The 16,791-nt window shown below is 46.9% G+C and overlaps 1 protein-coding gene across 1 annotated transcript; it reads left to right on the top strand.

The window, feature by feature from the left end:
• Positions 1-6,907: 6,907 nt before the first annotated feature.
• Positions 6,908-8,816, top strand: LOC123122020 (uncharacterized). The gene is made up of 4 exons (XM_044542177.1): positions 6,908-7,086; positions 7,185-7,336; positions 7,447-7,941; positions 8,051-8,816. The coding sequence occupies exons 1-4, from the start codon at positions 6,981-6,983 to the stop codon at positions 8,537-8,539; spliced, it is 1,242 nt and encodes a 413-aa protein (XP_044398112.1). The 5' UTR covers positions 6,908-6,980; the 3' UTR covers positions 8,540-8,816.
• Positions 8,817-16,791: the final 7,975 nt, after the last annotated feature.

Genomic DNA, 16,791 nt, shown 5'->3' with positions numbered 1-16,791 from the left:
TTGCACGCTACAACGACAACACCTACAAGATCGACATTCCATGCGACAAGTACTCCGTGAGCGACATCTTCAACGTCAAAGATCTCTCTCCCTACCATGGTGATGAAGAATTTGATCCGAGGACGGATCTTCCCCAAGGGAGGGGAGATGATGCAGAGCATCCCAAGGTCATCCCCATGGACCTACCATCGCCTCACCAAGTACCTAGCGGACCCATGACACGAGCACGCGCAAGAGCTCTCGAAACCGAGCTGACATCACTCCTCTCATGTTTCCACTTTGATGCACATTAGACATGGTTACTACCTCATACGAACACATTCTGCATACTCAGGTACCATGGAGAAGCTAAGGATCAAGGAGAAGAAGAAGAGGAAGATGGACGTGAAGACGAGAAGAAGAAGTGATGAAGAAAGAAGCTCCAGGCTCCAGACGACCGGCCAGGATCGGACGTCCGACGACCTCCAGGCTCCGGATGTCCGACACTTCCACACCCAAGCCAAAACTACAGACTTCCGACACTCCCCGGACGACCGACGCGCCTCGAACGACCGACCCCGACCGGACGTCCGACCGAAGACCACCCGAGCCGAATCTACGGACGTCCGACAGGCACCGGACGTCTGGACCCTCGCGAGCCTCCGGACGACCGGTGACCCCCGGACGTCCGACGCCTGTGTGCTGTTTCGTGTTGGGCCACAACCCATGTACCCCTTTGGCCCCCTTTTACGCTAAGACTATATATAGACCTCTCTCTCCTCCTTTCTAGGGTTAGCATTGGTTTAGATCATTTGAGAGATAGAGCATTGCTCATCCACATCGGATCTACTCCTCGTGAAAGACCACGACCTCTTTGGAGAAGATCCCTTTGGATTCAAGACCTCCTTGCGGAGAAGATCATCAAGACCCCCTCTTGGGCGGCCCCCTCAAGACCTCCTCACGGAGAAGACCGTTACCTTTGTATCGTCCTTAGTTGTCCATGGATCGTGTATCTTCTCTTATGTACTCAAGGATCTAGCACATGTGTGACTTATTCTTGTTGGTTTGAGTGTTCTCTTGTGTTCCCCTTGTGCCTTTCCCCTCGTTTCCCTCCTCGTGTTCTTCGTGTTCATCGCGGGATCCTCTCCTTTCGTGAAAGATCAGACGATTAGGGTTCTACCCTACATCAGAATGCTTGTCACCATGGATCTTGGTGATCGTGACATCGCCCAAGACAATATGGACATTTGGTTCCTTGTTGATACGCTTCCAGTTATACCGCTATGTGAGTTTCTCAAACATAGTTATTGAGTAATTTATATTGTTTACTTCAAAATAGTTGACAACTTATTTTCATTGATAGCTTATTTTCATTCTTCAAAGAATGTGCGGAAGATGGTAGACAAAACCTACAACAACGATGGCTCAGAATTAACTTATCAGGAGAAAAATCATCTGATCTCATTTATTACTAATCTTGAGAATTACAATATCTATTATCAAACTCCTCCACATTATGGTCAATACGCGCCACTAGTGCACGTGTTGAACTACGGTGACATCCATGGAGATGTCATGGTAAGATTTTTTACTATTACGACATCCGTGCTTACGACATCCGTGCATCTTTTGCATAAATTCTTCTAAAACTCAACTACATTGCTAACTATGAAGTTATTACTATATTTTTCAATAGAAAATCCTGAAGGATTGTGTGCCTCATATGATGTTTCCGAAAGGTCGCATTGATGTTTTGAACTTACGGCCAGGTCATCCTACGAATCACTTCTGTTCATACCGGATTTCTAAAACCGATGAAGACATGACAATCAAAGATTGGAAAAAAAATGTATGGTCGATCGTAGGGAGCTACTTGGAAGCAACATTATACGAAGCGCAAGAAAAATTGGAGACAGAATAATCTCCATTCTCCATAATGGAGAGTCAGGGCCTATCTTATTTTATGCTATTTTACCTAAAAGAGGGTAGTAGGTCCTATGAGAGAGAAGTAGGTCCTAGGTACAATGTGTTATTATGTGCTACAATGTGTTAGAGTTGATGATGATGAGGAGGAGTTATGATTATGACTAGCGACCAACTTGCTATATGATGTCTCATTGATGAAAATGATGATCATGAGGAGGTGTTATATGACAATGATGTATTATGATGATAAGTTGTTAATGATATGATGATGATGACGATGATATTTACTATATCATTGGGTGAAAGAACTGCGGATTAGTTTCAAGTGGATGTCCATCCATTTGAAACTAGTCCACGGTTCTTTCACCCAGTGATGTAATAACTCATTATGATGAAAAATAATATTTAAATTTCTACAGTATGAAAACTTGTATAAAGGTGTATGAATACGACATGAAATAAAAAAATAGAATACAGAATAATAGTAGTAGCGTGGGCAATGAGAAGCACTACTAGTACTTACCAGTAGCGCCTTTTGCAGGAAGCGCTACTACTAAGTGGATATTCAGTAGTACAGGTAAACCCATGCTACTGCTAACCTTTAGCTATAGCGTCGTATCAGTAGCGCGGTCACCCGTGCTATTGGTGGGCCAAAAACCCGCGTTACTGCTAGGCTTTTCCCTAGTCGTGTAAGGCCATCGGAGATGGGGTGGACCGACGACGGCGCCGCTGACGGGAGGAAGAGAAACCTTAACTTTTGGATGCTTTTGGAGGGACGGCTGGCTAGGTCGTCTCTACGAAGCAAGAAGTTGTCCACTTCATATGTGAAATTTATCTTTGTTCAACGTCTCTCATCTACTAGTTGGAACAAGAAAAAACTAAATCCTAGAAAGTGCAGCTGCACTTTTCGGTTGATCCGAGCGCATGCTCAAAGACCGAACTACGCGACAAACTGATCCCTGATTTGGAAAATTGCCCACCCACCCATTCTATATATGGAAATATTCTTTCACTGTAGTACGTTGATTTTCTCCACCTCGTCTGACCATCCGTGTGAATCGAGTAATGATGTAACATGCATTAATTTTGGTACAAGAAATTTCAAAAAACTATAACTTTCAAACCGCGGGCCGGAATTATGATCCGTTTTCACGGTTGGGTTCCTCGTGACAAGCTCTTCAAAACTAGATCCTATATGAACGTGTTTTGATAATTTTTTTCCCAAAAGCAACTTTAATTCTAGATGAGGCAAGTTTAGTTCTAACCATGAGCAACTTTGATGCTAGAAGAATTGCATCAATGTATAAGTGAATTCCACCTAGTAGCCTCCTACTTAGTTGTGTGCAATAGTGTAATAGGTGGTTACCATGGTTTCTAAGTTGCATACATCGAAAACTAAGTTGTACATAGTTCAGTTTCCTAGCATACTATGGAAGTTGCTCACCGTAAAGTGGGAAGTTTTCTAACATGGTTTCCAAATTATTATCTACCTCAGAAACCAAATTGTCTACGTCGCTACGAAGTTGCCTATGGTGATCCCTAATTGCCTAATATACTATGAAAGTTGTCCATTAGAGGACCTGAGAAGCCAACACTACTGAGTGTTTGGTTGTTGGCTAGCCAGGTCGCGGGTGTTAGATAAGAAGCTGCATAGGGGGTAACCAGAAGTTTCATAGGGGGCAGATCAGACAATTGCCCACAAACCTACGTAAATTCTTAATTTTTGATTGAGTTGCCTGCAAAATCATTGAAATCTTCATATATAATGATGAAAACACACATGAGTTGGCTAGCCCGATCGCGACAAGCTCTTCAAAACTAAACCACATGGATATGTTTCTTTAAAAAAAATCAAAGCAACTTTTACGCTAGATGAGGCAACTTTAGTGCCAAATAGAAGCAACTTCACTCTACTAAAAATAACTAACAAGCAACAATAAGCAACTAACTAATAATACATAACAACTTCAAAACAGAGGTAGATAACATCACATCATCATCATAAGCAACTTTCCTTCTACAAGAGGCAACTTTAGTACTAAAAGCAGACAACTTCACTACATTCCGTGTCCTAGTTAATTTTGTCTATAATTTGGTTGTGTGCATCAAGAGATGCAGAGGCCGGGGGTATTCCTCCTTTTTCAAAAAGTCAATTTTGTCTAATATTCTCCTTCTTCCTCCCGGTACTTCTAACTTGCCTATTGGTCATGCTCGTATGTCGTTGTTTCTAAATTGCTTATAATACTATGAAGTCATCTACCAGTGATGCTCCTTGTGTGCTATTGCTAGTTATGGTAGGCCAACATGATGGTGAATCTAAACCACTTCAGAGTGTTTGTAGGCAACTTAGGAAAACAATGATAAATAACTTCATAATATTGTAAGCAACTATTTTTGCAAAGTTAGGCAACTGAGTAGCAATTGTAGGCAACTAATTACCAATAGCAGCAACTAGGCATCAATAGTAGAAAATTTATTGTATTTATACGCAATTGAACATCAACCATAGACAACTGACAATCAACAATAGGCAACTGAGCAGCCATGACACCAAATTGGGACAATCATAGCAAAATTCATAGATACACATAGTGTAGCGAAGTTGTTTTGTATATAGCACTAAAGAAGCCTTGTGTTTTGTGTGATTTTCTAGTTTTTACACAAACCAACCTAATAGTCGGTCCTACTAGGCCAAAAGGAAGAAGTTGCTTTTCTATAACACTATAGTTGCCTCCATTGCACCCAAAGTTGCTCTCAAAAAAAGTTTGACGAAACCTACTCATATGGGATCTAGTTTTGAAGAACTCGTCGTGAGAAACCTGACAGTGAAAAGAAAACTTAATTTTGATGCTTGAATCAAAAGTTATGGCTTTTACGAATTTTTAAACCCCAAATAAATGCAATGGGGACAAGATCTAGGCTGATTCTAGCGGTATTCATGTGCGCTACGGAATGTGGCTAAGCAATTTCCTTTTCTAGTCTAGCAGCTGGACACCCAACTTTTCCAACTTTATGCATCAGACCACACTTTTTCTCTCTAAGCACCCGCCTCCTCAAGAGTATCCTGCTTCCCCATCCGAACCTATTTTTCTGTTATCCGGTCCTACATGGCATGTGAGGCATCACCCTGGGGCTATGCATTGGCCATGCCCTCAGTCAATGACAAAGAACATGCAAGAAAAACACAAGATACACTGCCAAAAAGAAAAACACAAGATACTTCCACCAAAAAGGGCATATGCATGGCAAATGTGCTCCCTCCGGCGCCGATGGGTTTGTGCTTCTGAGAGCATCTCCACTAAGCTCCCCAAGAGGCCCTTTTTTCTAACTTTGAGAGCGCCGGCAGTGAAAAAAGCCTCCACTCACGCCCCCAGGATCGCTTTTTTCGCCGGTTTCGTGCAATTCTAGCGCCGGCAATATCACCCGAAACCCAACTCCCAGGGAGGCATCTGAGAGCGTCGGCGGTTTGTTTATGCATGCAAAGGCCCGCCTGCAGCCACATCTCCCTCCTTCCCAGTCGCTTTCAGCCCGGCCCCCACCTTCTCTCTCCCCAGCACCACCTACTACACACACAGCCGGAGCGGGGCTCGCGCGGCCGTGGCGACGCACGCATGGCCGGGCGCGGGGGCTCGAGCTCGCGCGGCCGGAGCGGATCATGGCCGGGGAGGGGCTCGCGGAGCGGAGCGCGCATGCCCAGGGCGGGGAGGGGCTCGTCTTCTTTGCCTTGCAGTGGCCGTCTCCGCGCATGGCCAGGACCAGGGCCGGCTCCAGTCCAGGGGGGCGCCGAAGCCGCCGTTGGGAAGCGTGGCCGGGTCTGCTCGCCGCCCCGTCCGACTCCACCCGCGCGCGCCTCCAGTCCTCGCAGCAGTCGGGCGAGAGCCCAGCGACGCGGCGGGGCCATCCACGCGGAGACGGTGGCGGGGCACGGAGACGGTGGCGGGGCCATCCACGCGGCCCCGCATTGCGCCGGCGAGCAGCACCAGCGTCCCCTCTCGAAGGAGCTTGTCGACCACGGCCTTTGCCTCTGCCTCCGGCAATTCAAGCGCGGGGCGTGCAAGGGGGCGCGCGGCCACGTCCTCCTCCGGCAGGGCCGAGCCAACGCTCATCCGCAGGCTGGCTCTCGTGGTGACCTGCAACGTGGGGCGCCTACTCGGAGGGCCGGGCCTCGCTGATGGACGCGGGTGTCGTCGCGGCCGTGTCCGGCATCCTCCCCTCCGCCTACGACGATGCTACCCACGTCAGCAGCCTCCGGTTCCACGGCCTGGGCGAGCATGCGAGCCTGCGGGCGCAACTAGGACGACGCGGGCTGGGACGGGGTGGCCTCCTCCTGCTCGAGACGACGCAGCGTGGGCGCAGGACGGGGTGGCATTGGAACACCGGGCACGCGGGGCATGCGAACAGAGCGTCGATGGTCGAGCTCGGAGGCCGCAGCGGTGCGCGAGCTCCTCCTGGCATCGCTGGCCGCGGCGGGGCACTGGGTGTCGGTGCTCTTCATCGCTGCGCGCCACGCGCTCGTGAACCTTCAAGCTGCCGCCACGCGTCTTGCTCGTCGAGGTGCAGAGATGCTTGGGATGGAGACGGCTGGAAAAATTTATCACCCAGGTTCAAAATTTGCGCCAGCACAGCCCCAGCCGAACGAAAAAACGTCCATGGAAGACAACGGCTGGAGATGCTCTGAACGCCTGCCTGCGCTGTGGAATAGCCAGGCTGGCGAGGTGGCCCCCCACGGCCGTAACCGACTTTTCACCTCACGCGCGGCCGAACGGAACGATGGGGAAACTACGAGCGGTTAAAAAAATCTAAAACATTGGTGGGGCCGACGCTGTCAGTAACACGGTAATGCGGTCAATTCCTCGCGCGTCCCCCTCCCAACTCGCCCAAGCCCTTGGAGCATCGCTCTCTCTCTCTCCCTCGTCACCGGGTTCCGTTCCGCCGTCTTGCAGCTTCCCTCCCTTTCCTCTATATATAAAACCACCAACAGCTTTCGCCTGCCACCCAATCTTCCCGAATCTTCCCTTCCGCCTCCCCTCCTCCCTCTCTCCCCCTCCATTTCGCCGCGCGCTTGCTGAAGCCAGATGGCGGGCGCGGGTCCCGGCGAGAAGCCGCCGCGGCCTCCTGCTGGGCTGCCGGCGGCGGCGACCGCGGCGCCCGGCGGCGGCGACACCTCCCTTCTCGGCGCAGGTGCGTGGCGTGGGTACCAGTACCAGGAAAAGATGCGCGGTCGTCGAGTTCGAGTTCGAGTTCGTGTTTAGCGTGAGATAGTTCGCTCCCTCTTGCAGGCGGGCTGAGTGATTCGGGGACGGGGGTTCGTGGGGTTGTGGTGAGGAGGGCGCCGCACGATCGCGTCATCGGCGAGGAGGAAGAATCGGGGCGTCCGACGCCGACCGCCTCGGTCACGGGACAGCGCGTGGGCGACGCCGACGATACCATCGTGAGTTTCTTCCATAACCCAGTGACCCGTGCATTTACTCCTGTTCCCCCGTCTCCGCTGGGTTGGCTTCTTAGCTGTCCGCCATGACATCTTGTTGTTGGTTCGACCAGCCTTCTGCGGCGGCGCTGCGCGCCGACACGGCCCGTTTTCTGGCGAACCTCACTGTCGTCGACCATGCTTCCTCTTCCGCGACGGTCCCCGCGCGCCAGCCCAGCACGGAGGTGGCGCCGACAGCATCAGAACTGCTCGACCCCAAGTCCAAGGAGTGCCTGCTCGACATGCGTCCCGACTCGGAGGACCCGCTCTTCACACAGACACAGGTGAGGCCGCGCGGCGACGTCGGCGTGATCGGCTACAGAAGGCCAGGAAGGGGAGCCGCAGATGCTCCAGGCGCGGATTCTGCCGCGACGATGGCCATGGTGCCCAGAGCTCTGGGCGCGCAGCTGGAGCGGGCGCCGCAGCCGCACGGCGCACTCCTCCCCTCGCTGTACCAGCCATCGGGACCAAAGGGGTTCGTGCAACCTGACCGTGACCGCAGGCTCGCCCTCGCCTCCCATGGGCGCCACAGCAGGGCACCCTCGCCGGCAAACTTGGTCATGATATCGGTAACCAGCTACTAGTACTAGTCTCTCTTACCCGTGCCCCCATCCCATCCTCTGACTATATTTTGCCTTCCTTACATCCTGATCTTCCGTTGTTTTCACATGATTACAGCAAGCTGACGTTGATCGCGGCTGGGCGGCACTGCAACAGGCGACCATCGAACGCGACATGCTCATCCGCCAGAACCACGACCTTGCTACGGCTCTCCAGGAAGCGGCCGGGCGCACCCAAGGTCTACAGCAAGAATGTCAGTTCCTCCGCCAAGAGCTGCAACGGCACCAGACGCAGCGCGGCAGCGGCGTGGCCGTCCAGCATGAGTGCTGGGACTGCTTCTCCAGGCCAGCGGAGGTGGTGGCCGTTCCTTGCCTTCACAAGTGCCTCTGCAATAGATGCTACGTCAAGCGCCACACGTGCCCCTACTGCGGCCTTTGTTGGCTTCATTCTCTTGAGGCCTTGTTCGGTTCCTTCAGATTTGAAGGGGTTTGGAGGCGATTGAGAGGGATTAAATCCCCCACAAGTCAAAATCCACCTCAATCCCCTCCAATCCTCTCCAATCCCCTTGTGGGAGGGAGAGGGATTAACCGAACAAGCAATGAGTGAGTTTGACCTTCGGTACTCGCCAGTTGCTACCATGTTAGTTTGCTGCCCTTGTGATGTCGCGTTCTACAGTGATGTCGGGATGCTGCTGGGTTAGGCTAGCTAGATCAATGAACATGTTTCTGTCTGTGAATCTGTGACTGTGATGCGGTGATGCTACTGGGTTCTTTCTGCTATTGTTCTAGTTGTATTCTGGATGATACTAAATGCTCTAGTTCTGTTATGCTAAATGACATCTCTTCTACTGGTTTGTGCTGTTAGTGTTAACCACTGAGTTTCTAAGTCCTCTAAACAAAGATTTTTTTGATGCAATGCTGTGTCATGTTCTGGGACTCTCATGCTCCTGCTAGCAGTTGCATTACTGCTGCAATTATCTACTACTCCTATTAGCCATGCTTCTAAAGCCTTGGGTTTACATCTATCTCCACTGGCGCAGAGGTCAACACAGACGGCAACATTTGACGAAATGCAAGCAGCATTTCATTTTCATTGTAACAGACAGCAGGGTTTAGATTGCTTTGCGGAAAAAAAAGAGCAAAACTAAACAACAGCCTATACAAATTATCTAGCAACAGACACATCACTGCTAATCTAGCCAGGGTTTTCAGTGTTTGCCGTCTCAGCGCTCTTGGCAATGATCCTTTCCCTAGCCCAAATGCATGCTTCGTCAGTGATCTTATTTAAGGCCTGCAGATCAGGGGCACATTTCTGCCAGAAGATGCAGCTATCGCGCTCCTTCCAGAGAGGCATTTTGCCAGCCAGGCCAACATGTGGCAGCCCCGGTCTTTGCTCCTCGCTCAAAGCTCTCGATCGCACCCCTACCCTACTCACGCTTCATGTATTCGGCGAGGTCGGCCTACGCGGCGGCACGGGCGCACGGCCAGAGTTCCAGGGCAACCGTGCAGCACTGCTGCTTTCATCCAAACACACACACAGTTTCGACAGTCATATGTGGAGTGCAGTCATGTACTCATGTTGGTCATCGCTTGCCTTTCTTTTTCTTCTGGATTTTTTTTGTTAGGGGAACTGAAGGGTTTTATTCAAGGAAAATGTTTCTTTTAAACCGATTGATCAGCGGAAGAGGATCTGGGGCACCCAAGTGCGAGAATACCATTATTGGCTCTGACGGCTCTAGTAGCTTCTGGTGAACAGTAAGCATAGAGTTCGCGAATCCGGAATTCCTCCCTGATTTCGCGTGTGTGTCCCCAATCTCAAATCAATCCAGTAGAGCTTGCAATTCCAGTCCAAGGAGAGAGAACGGATCTACATTTGGTCGGCCCTCCTTGTGAAATCTCTTGGTCAAGAACTCCGTTAGTGCGTAGAAACTGAACCAAAAATCTCTTGTCTTGCTTAGTTTCCGCAAATCTTAGCCCAAATCCACCGTTGACTCACCCCTCCACCTATTAGCCTCTCGTGCTTGCTGGGGTGCGCGATCCTTATACACCCAAAATCCCTAGGCGTATTGGCCTTTAGGTGGCGGTGAGGCGGGGGGCGCGCGGAGGCGGGGATTTCTTCCACTGTTTTGATCCAGCGCAGCATAGAGATGGGAGGAGACAAGGCAAGGGAAGTTGATGCAGTAGAGGGGAAGCTCAGGAATCTGAAGCTTTCGGAGGCGGAAAAGAAAGGTATAAGAATCAGCAATCAGTTTACTTGTTCATCCATTGCAGGGAAGCTAAAAGCAGTAGGAAAGCTACTGTCTGATAGACCTGCAAGAGCTGAACATGTAGCAAGAACTCTAAGGGAAGTCTGGTGTCCCTTCACGGGAGTGGACTGCAAAGAATTAGGAAGAAATCGGTTTTTATTTTCATTCCATGATGAAGCAGGGAAAAGAAAGGCTTTGAACAATGGACCTTGGAGTTTTAATAAGGAGCTGCTGGTTCTGGAAGATTTTGCACCAAGCAAGACAATTGACAAGTATCAGTTTAAGAAGATTCCGATCTGGGTTAGAGCATATGATGTTCCTCTAGGGGTTATGAGTAGAGAAACAGGGGAGTTAATCGGAGAACAGGTTGGAAAGGTACTGGATGTGGACCTTGATGAAAATGATTCAGCTATGGGGGAGTATATGAGGATCAAAGTACTCATAGATATCACAATTCCGTTGATGAGAGTCTTCACACTAATCATTGATGGAGAGGAAGAACATGAGCAATAAAGGGAGATGGAAGAGGAAGAGAATGATGCAGAGAAGAATAAGAAAGAGACGACAAAAATTATCACTTTTAAGTACGAGCATCTCCCTGACTTTTGTTACAACTGTGGAATTATTGGTCATAGTGAGAAAGCCTGCCCCACAAAGGGTATGAAAGGAGAAGAAAGACAATTTGGGGCATGGATGCGTGCTGCAATATATAAGGGCGCCTCTAGTGAAGATGTGAGAAGCAAAAGCTCTAGTGACCGTAGTGGATTCTGGAGAAGCAATAGTGCTGGTAGTAAAGGTAGCGACGCTCCATCATGGCGCAAAAATCTGCCTAACACAGAAGGTCACAAAAAAATTAATGGAGGAGAAGGAGATGTTACCAGCCCGCTCAAAATCGCACTAGGTGACCAAACAGAACCTACAAGGGGCAAGAAGCTAGTGTTTGAGGAGGAGGAGGAGAGGAAATCTGAACCTTTTTCAGAAAGGGAACATAAAGCAGGAGCGGTGTCTGAAGTGACTAATGAAACAGCAACCCAACCATGTCAACATGGCGGTAGTGAAAGGACTCATGATGGAAAAGGCAAAAAGGTCGAGATTGAAGAAAGAGAAGAGAGGTTGGTTCAAAAATCTGAAACAAAGGGGAAACAAACTACTTTCAGAAGGGTGAATAAACCAAAAGGGAAGCAACAGAGTGTACCCCTTGTTTTGGGACCCAAGAAAAGGTTTGCTGAATACATGGAGTTCGATGATGAGGGGGAATTTTCGAAGAAGGCAAGAATGGAGATTGACGGAGAAGAGGAGGGACAAGTTAGAGCAAAACAATCTGCAGAAAAACAAATATTAGAATTTGGAAGCGCTGGGCTGCAGGGACAGCCCGGCGAGTCGAAATGAGAATAACGGTATGGAACTGCCGGGGACTGGGGAACGGCCCGGCAGTCAGAGGGCTTCTGGATCTCCAGAAGCAGGAAGACCCCGATATCCTTTTCTTGTCCGAGACAAAGATGGACAAAAGAAGGATGCAATGGCTCCAACATTTATTAGGAATGTCAAAAATGATAGTGAAGGATTGCGAAGGTAAAAGTGGGGGTCTTGCCCTCATGTGGAAAAAGCATGTCAACGCAGAACTCCACAACTACTCAAGATATCACATAGATATGAAGATTGTTGAACAAGATGGGTACAAATGGCGGTTTACGGGCATATATGGTGAACCTTCCTCGGATAAAAAGGATAAGACTTGGAAATTACTAAGGATTCTAAACCAACAACTCAATCTTCCATGGCTGTGTGCCGGAGATTTTAATGAAGTGTTGTATGGCCATGAGAAAAAAGGAGGTACACCCCGTAGCCAAAGATCAATGGAAAGTTTCAGAATGGCACTTGCAGAATGTGGACTACATGACCTCGACTATTTTGGTGACAAGTATACATGGAGAAATAATAGCCATGATGCTAAACTTTATGTCAAGGAAAGATTGGATCGGGCTACTGGATCCAGAGAGTGGTGTGTACGCTTCCCATCTTATCGGGTGATAAATGGCGACCCGAGGCACTCGGACCACAGGCCGATCACTGTTTCAATTGATGGAACTAGGACACAATACAAAAGGATTGGAAAAGGAAACACATTCAGATTCGAGGCTAAATGGTTGGATGAAGAAGAATGTGAAGATATAGTCACAAATGCCTGGAATGTTTCAAATATCAGAAGTGGTGGTAATGTGTCTCAAGGCATCAAAACTGTAACCATGGACTTAAAAGCTTGGGATTGTAACGTACTAGGAGACCTTCAAAAGAGAATAAAGAAGTTAAAAGATGATTTGGATGCAATTTGGAGATAAAAATACAACTTTTTTCCATGCCTATGCTTCGGAGAGGAAAAAGCGTAACACCATTCAGAAGCTGAGGAAAGAAGATGGGTCCTGGGTAGAGAAGGCAGAACAACTAAAGGAATATATTTCAAATTATTTCTTTAGTTTGTTTACTTCGACGGCAGGGCAGGACAATGATATAATTCTGCAATCAGTTCAACCTAGAGTAACTGACCAAATGAACGAGCTCCTTTGTGCAGAATATACTGAAGAAGAAGTGAAAGCTGCCTTGAATAATATTGATGATCTAAAGGTTGCCGGACCTGATGGCATGCCTGCAATCTTTTTTAAGAGATTCTGGAGCACTGTAGGAGAGCAAGTAACCAAGGAGGTGCTCAAGGTGTTGAGAGGTGGTGAGATGCCTGAAGAGTGGAACAACACCATGATAGTTCTGATTCCAAAAACAACTAGACCAGAGAGATTGAAGGATTTGCGACCCATCAGCCTCTGCAATGTGGTCTACAAACTAATATCAAAGGTAATCACCAGAAGATTAAAAACATTTTACCTAAAATAATTTCCCCCAATCAAAGCGCATTTGTGCCTGGACGCATGATATCTGACAATATTCTTTTAGCATATGAAATGACTCACTTTTTGCAGAGGAAGAGGGGTGGAAGAGTAAGTTATGCTGCTATCAAACTTGACATGAGCAAGGCTTATGATCGAGTTGAATGGAAGTTCTTGCAAGGAATCATGTTGAAACTCGGTTTCAATAGAAGTTGGGTGCAGCTCGTGATGAATTGTGTGACAACGGTGAAATACCACATCAAAGTTAATGGGGACGTCACAGAGATAATTATTCCTGAGAGGGGGCTTCGTCAAGGTGACCCTCTCTCTCCATATCTCTTTCTTTTATGCGCTGAGGGCTTCTCGGCCATGTTACAAAATGCTGAGATGAATGGGAGGTTGAAAGGAATCAAATTATGTAATACAGCCCCAAGCATAAGTCATCTTGTTTTTGCAGATGATTCACTTCTTCTCCTAGAAGTAAATGCCGACAGCAGTCGCGAGCTTAATCAAATTCTGAACTCCTATGAAGCTTGCTCGGGCCAGGCTATAAATAAGGAAAAGTCAGCCATCTTGTTCAGCAAGAATACAAAGCTGGAGGACAAAGAGGAGCTCATGAATCAGCTAAATATTGCTATAGAAGGCTTCTCCGGAAAATATTTGGGTTTACCATGCTATATTGGTAGATCAAAAACCAAAGCTTTTGAATATATCAAGGAAAAAGTATGGAAAAGGTTACAAGGTGGGAAAGAAAAATTGCTCTCAAAGGCCGGTAAGGAAGTCCTCATCAAAGCTGTAGCGCAAGCAATCCCTGTTTATGCGATGGCATGTTTTGACCTCACCAAATCTCTGTGTGAAGATGTCAGCTCAATGATTGCGAGGTTTTGGTGGAGTCAGTTGGATAAAGAAAATAAAATCCACTGGGTTGGATGGGACAAGCTCACAAAACCCAAAAAGGATGGAGGGCTGGGATTTAGAGACCTATATTCTTTCAACTTAGCTATGTTGGCAAGGCAGGCTTGGAGAATGCTACAAAACCCATCTTCCCTATGCGCTCAAGTGATGGCTGCTAAATACTATCCAAATCAGAATCTGTTACAAGCGAGGCCAAGAGATGGCATTTCATATAGTTGGAGAAGCATTTTGAAAGGAGTGCAGGTGTTGCAAAGTGGAATCATATGGAGAGTAGGAGATGGACGCAATATCAATATATGGGCAGATCCTTGGCTACCAAGGGGTGTTTCTAGGAGAGTAACATCTCAGCAAGGCAGCCATGTTATCACAAAGGTTTCAGATTTGATTGACCCTACCTCTGGCACATGGGATTTACAACTGATTGATCAAACTTTCAACAAAGAAGATGTAGAGGTAATTGTCCAAATTCCGATCCGAGAGGGTGCTAAGGACACTCCTGCCTGGCATTTTGACAAAAAGGGTATATTTTCAGTAAAATCTGCATATCAAGTAGTGTTGGAAAACCAAGCCAGGAACTCTGCACATGGTGGAGCTTCGTCATCAAGTAAGAATGGTCAGCATAGGATAACATTTTGGAAGAAACTATGGACGTTTCCCTTGCCCAACAAGATCCTGCACTTCCTATGGCGACTGGCCCATTATAGCTTACCTCTAAGAATGAAACTACAGAATAGAGGAATGGAAGTGGATACAAGATGTCCAGTATGCCATCGAATGGATGAAGATGGAGGTCATTGTTTCCTAAAGTGCAAATTTGTCAAGGCCGTTTGGAGAACTGCATTGTTGGAAGAAAGTCGGATGCAACTTCTCAATTGCCCAAATGCCATCTCGATGGTGGAGGATATCTTGCACATGGAAGAGGAAAAATGTTTGAAAGTATGCATCCTTTTGTGGTTATGGTGGTCTGAAAGAAACAGAGCTAATCAAGGAGAAAGGATTAGGACTGAAGAGGAAATTATATATTCAGTTCAGCTGCACTTGTTGGAATACAAAAAGTACATCAAGCGACAGGAGCAAAATGTGCAGGCTGTAAATCAGGTTTGGTGTCCTCCGCCTGATGATTTTAATATTGATGGAGCCTTTAGGCTATCAACTAAATCAGGAGGATGGGGTTTTACTATAAAAAATAATCATGGAATTGCACTAGTTGCAGGAGGAGCAGGGAGTTTGGAAAATGTTGCTGAACCACTACAAGCTGAAGCTCTGGCCATGCTCTATGCTGTGAATGAAGCATCAAGAATGGGGTGCCAAAAAGTCATCTTAGAGACGGATGCAGTTGCTCTAAAGCAGGCAATCACAAGCGACCTGTACGACTACTCAAGCCTAGGCGTGCTATTTAAAGAGATAAGAGCAGTGTTGCAATCAGCTTTTCAATCTTGTAAAGTAGAAACCTGCCCACGGGCATGTAATATTTCTGCACACTGTTTAGCTGCTCATGGTGTATGTATGGAGCGGAAGAGCTATCAGATTTGGCTTGATCCATTTCCGAGCCATGTAAAAAAACTTGTCGCTGGCGAGTCCAGCTTGCCTGGGTAATGGAATACATTTGTGTTTTCAAAAAAAAAGTGCGAGAATACCGAGTCCCCTGCGTGTGCTTTTATTTTTGTCCACCGATTTTCAAACATTTATATCTTTTAAACAAACAGTTCAAATTAAGTTGTGTTTCTGTTTCTCATGACGAGAGCTTTCAAATAATATACATTTTGATGAATTTTAAAAATAAATGTTAAGTTTTAACTCCTGAAACTTACTACGAGCGACCCAGAAAATCATGATTTTAGTACCTAAGAACAACAACAAGAATGTCTCTCAAAATTTATCTCTGAAACTTGGTAAGAGCGAGCGAGAAAATCGCAAGTTTCAGTTAAAAAGTCATAAGTTTCAACGACTGAAACTTAAAAAATATTGTGCCCACGTGCGAAATTCAACTACTTCGCGAATTGCGAGGCATTCGAGCGCCCGAGCAGGATTTGACATGTGTGTGTCCCTGTGAATTTCCCATATAACACTCTTTAGATAACAATGTTGTACATGCCCTAACCAACTCTCTAGTGCCAATTCTAACGTGAATAGGGGGTGAAAACAAAATTTTGAGGCCTCGTTGAAAAGTTTGATGCATCCCGTTTTCTCTAAACGATTGAGCCTTGCTAGAACAATTTAAAAATACCGGCAAAGTCATTCAATCTTCAATTTTTCGTCACCCGGATGGATCAAGGCCAAGACGAGAAACAATGTTCATCATGTAACAAAACCAAGTATGAGCGAGTTATGTCTCACTTTATGCAAGATTGAAGACCACGTCACCTAGTGCTCATCCTGTAATGAAAATCAAGTATGGGTTTGCTTTATACTCCCTTCATTCTACAATGTAGTGCTTTCTTCATCCACGTGCTTCAACTTTGACTGTAAATTTAACTATCAAGACCGATTGTGGCGGGAGCAAAAATTATATCAGTGAATTCGTATTCGAAAGAAGTTTTCAATTATATAATTTTTTTTCTCCCGCCGCAGTTGGTCTTGTTGGTTAAATTTATGATCAAAGTTAGACATAAGGAAGCACGGGCGCACTATATTTTGAAATGGAGGGAGTATGAGATACTCCCTCCGGTCCTTTTTACTCTGCATATTAGATTTGGATCAAGTAAAACTTTGCAAAGTTTGACCAAATATATATTAAAAAATATCAATATCTACCATACCAAATATATATCCCATGAAACTGCATTTGGTAGTGAATCTAACAAAATTGATTTGGCATC

Source organism: Triticum aestivum, chromosome 1A (genome assembly GCF_018294505.1).
Source record: "Triticum aestivum cultivar Chinese Spring chromosome 1A, IWGSC CS RefSeq v2.1, whole genome shotgun sequence".
Lineage (NCBI taxonomy): Eukaryota > Viridiplantae > Streptophyta > Magnoliopsida > Poales > Poaceae > Triticum > Triticum aestivum.
The sequence above is the reverse complement of the archived record's forward strand: the minus strand, read 5'-3'. Positions and strand labels throughout refer to the sequence as shown.

Coding starts and splice junctions, on each gene's coding strand:
- LOC123122020 (XM_044542177.1), top strand. CDS start 6,981: ATGGCGGGCGCGGGTCCCGGCGAGAAGCCGCCGCGGCCTCCTGCTGGG. Junction 7,087..7,184: donor CACCTCCCTTCTCGGCGCAG/GTGCGTGGCGTG, acceptor TCCCTCTTGCAG/GCGGGCTGAGTGATTCGGGG. Junction 7,337..7,446: donor GCGACGCCGACGATACCATC/GTGAGTTTCTTC, acceptor TGGTTCGACCAG/CCTTCTGCGGCGGCGCTGCG.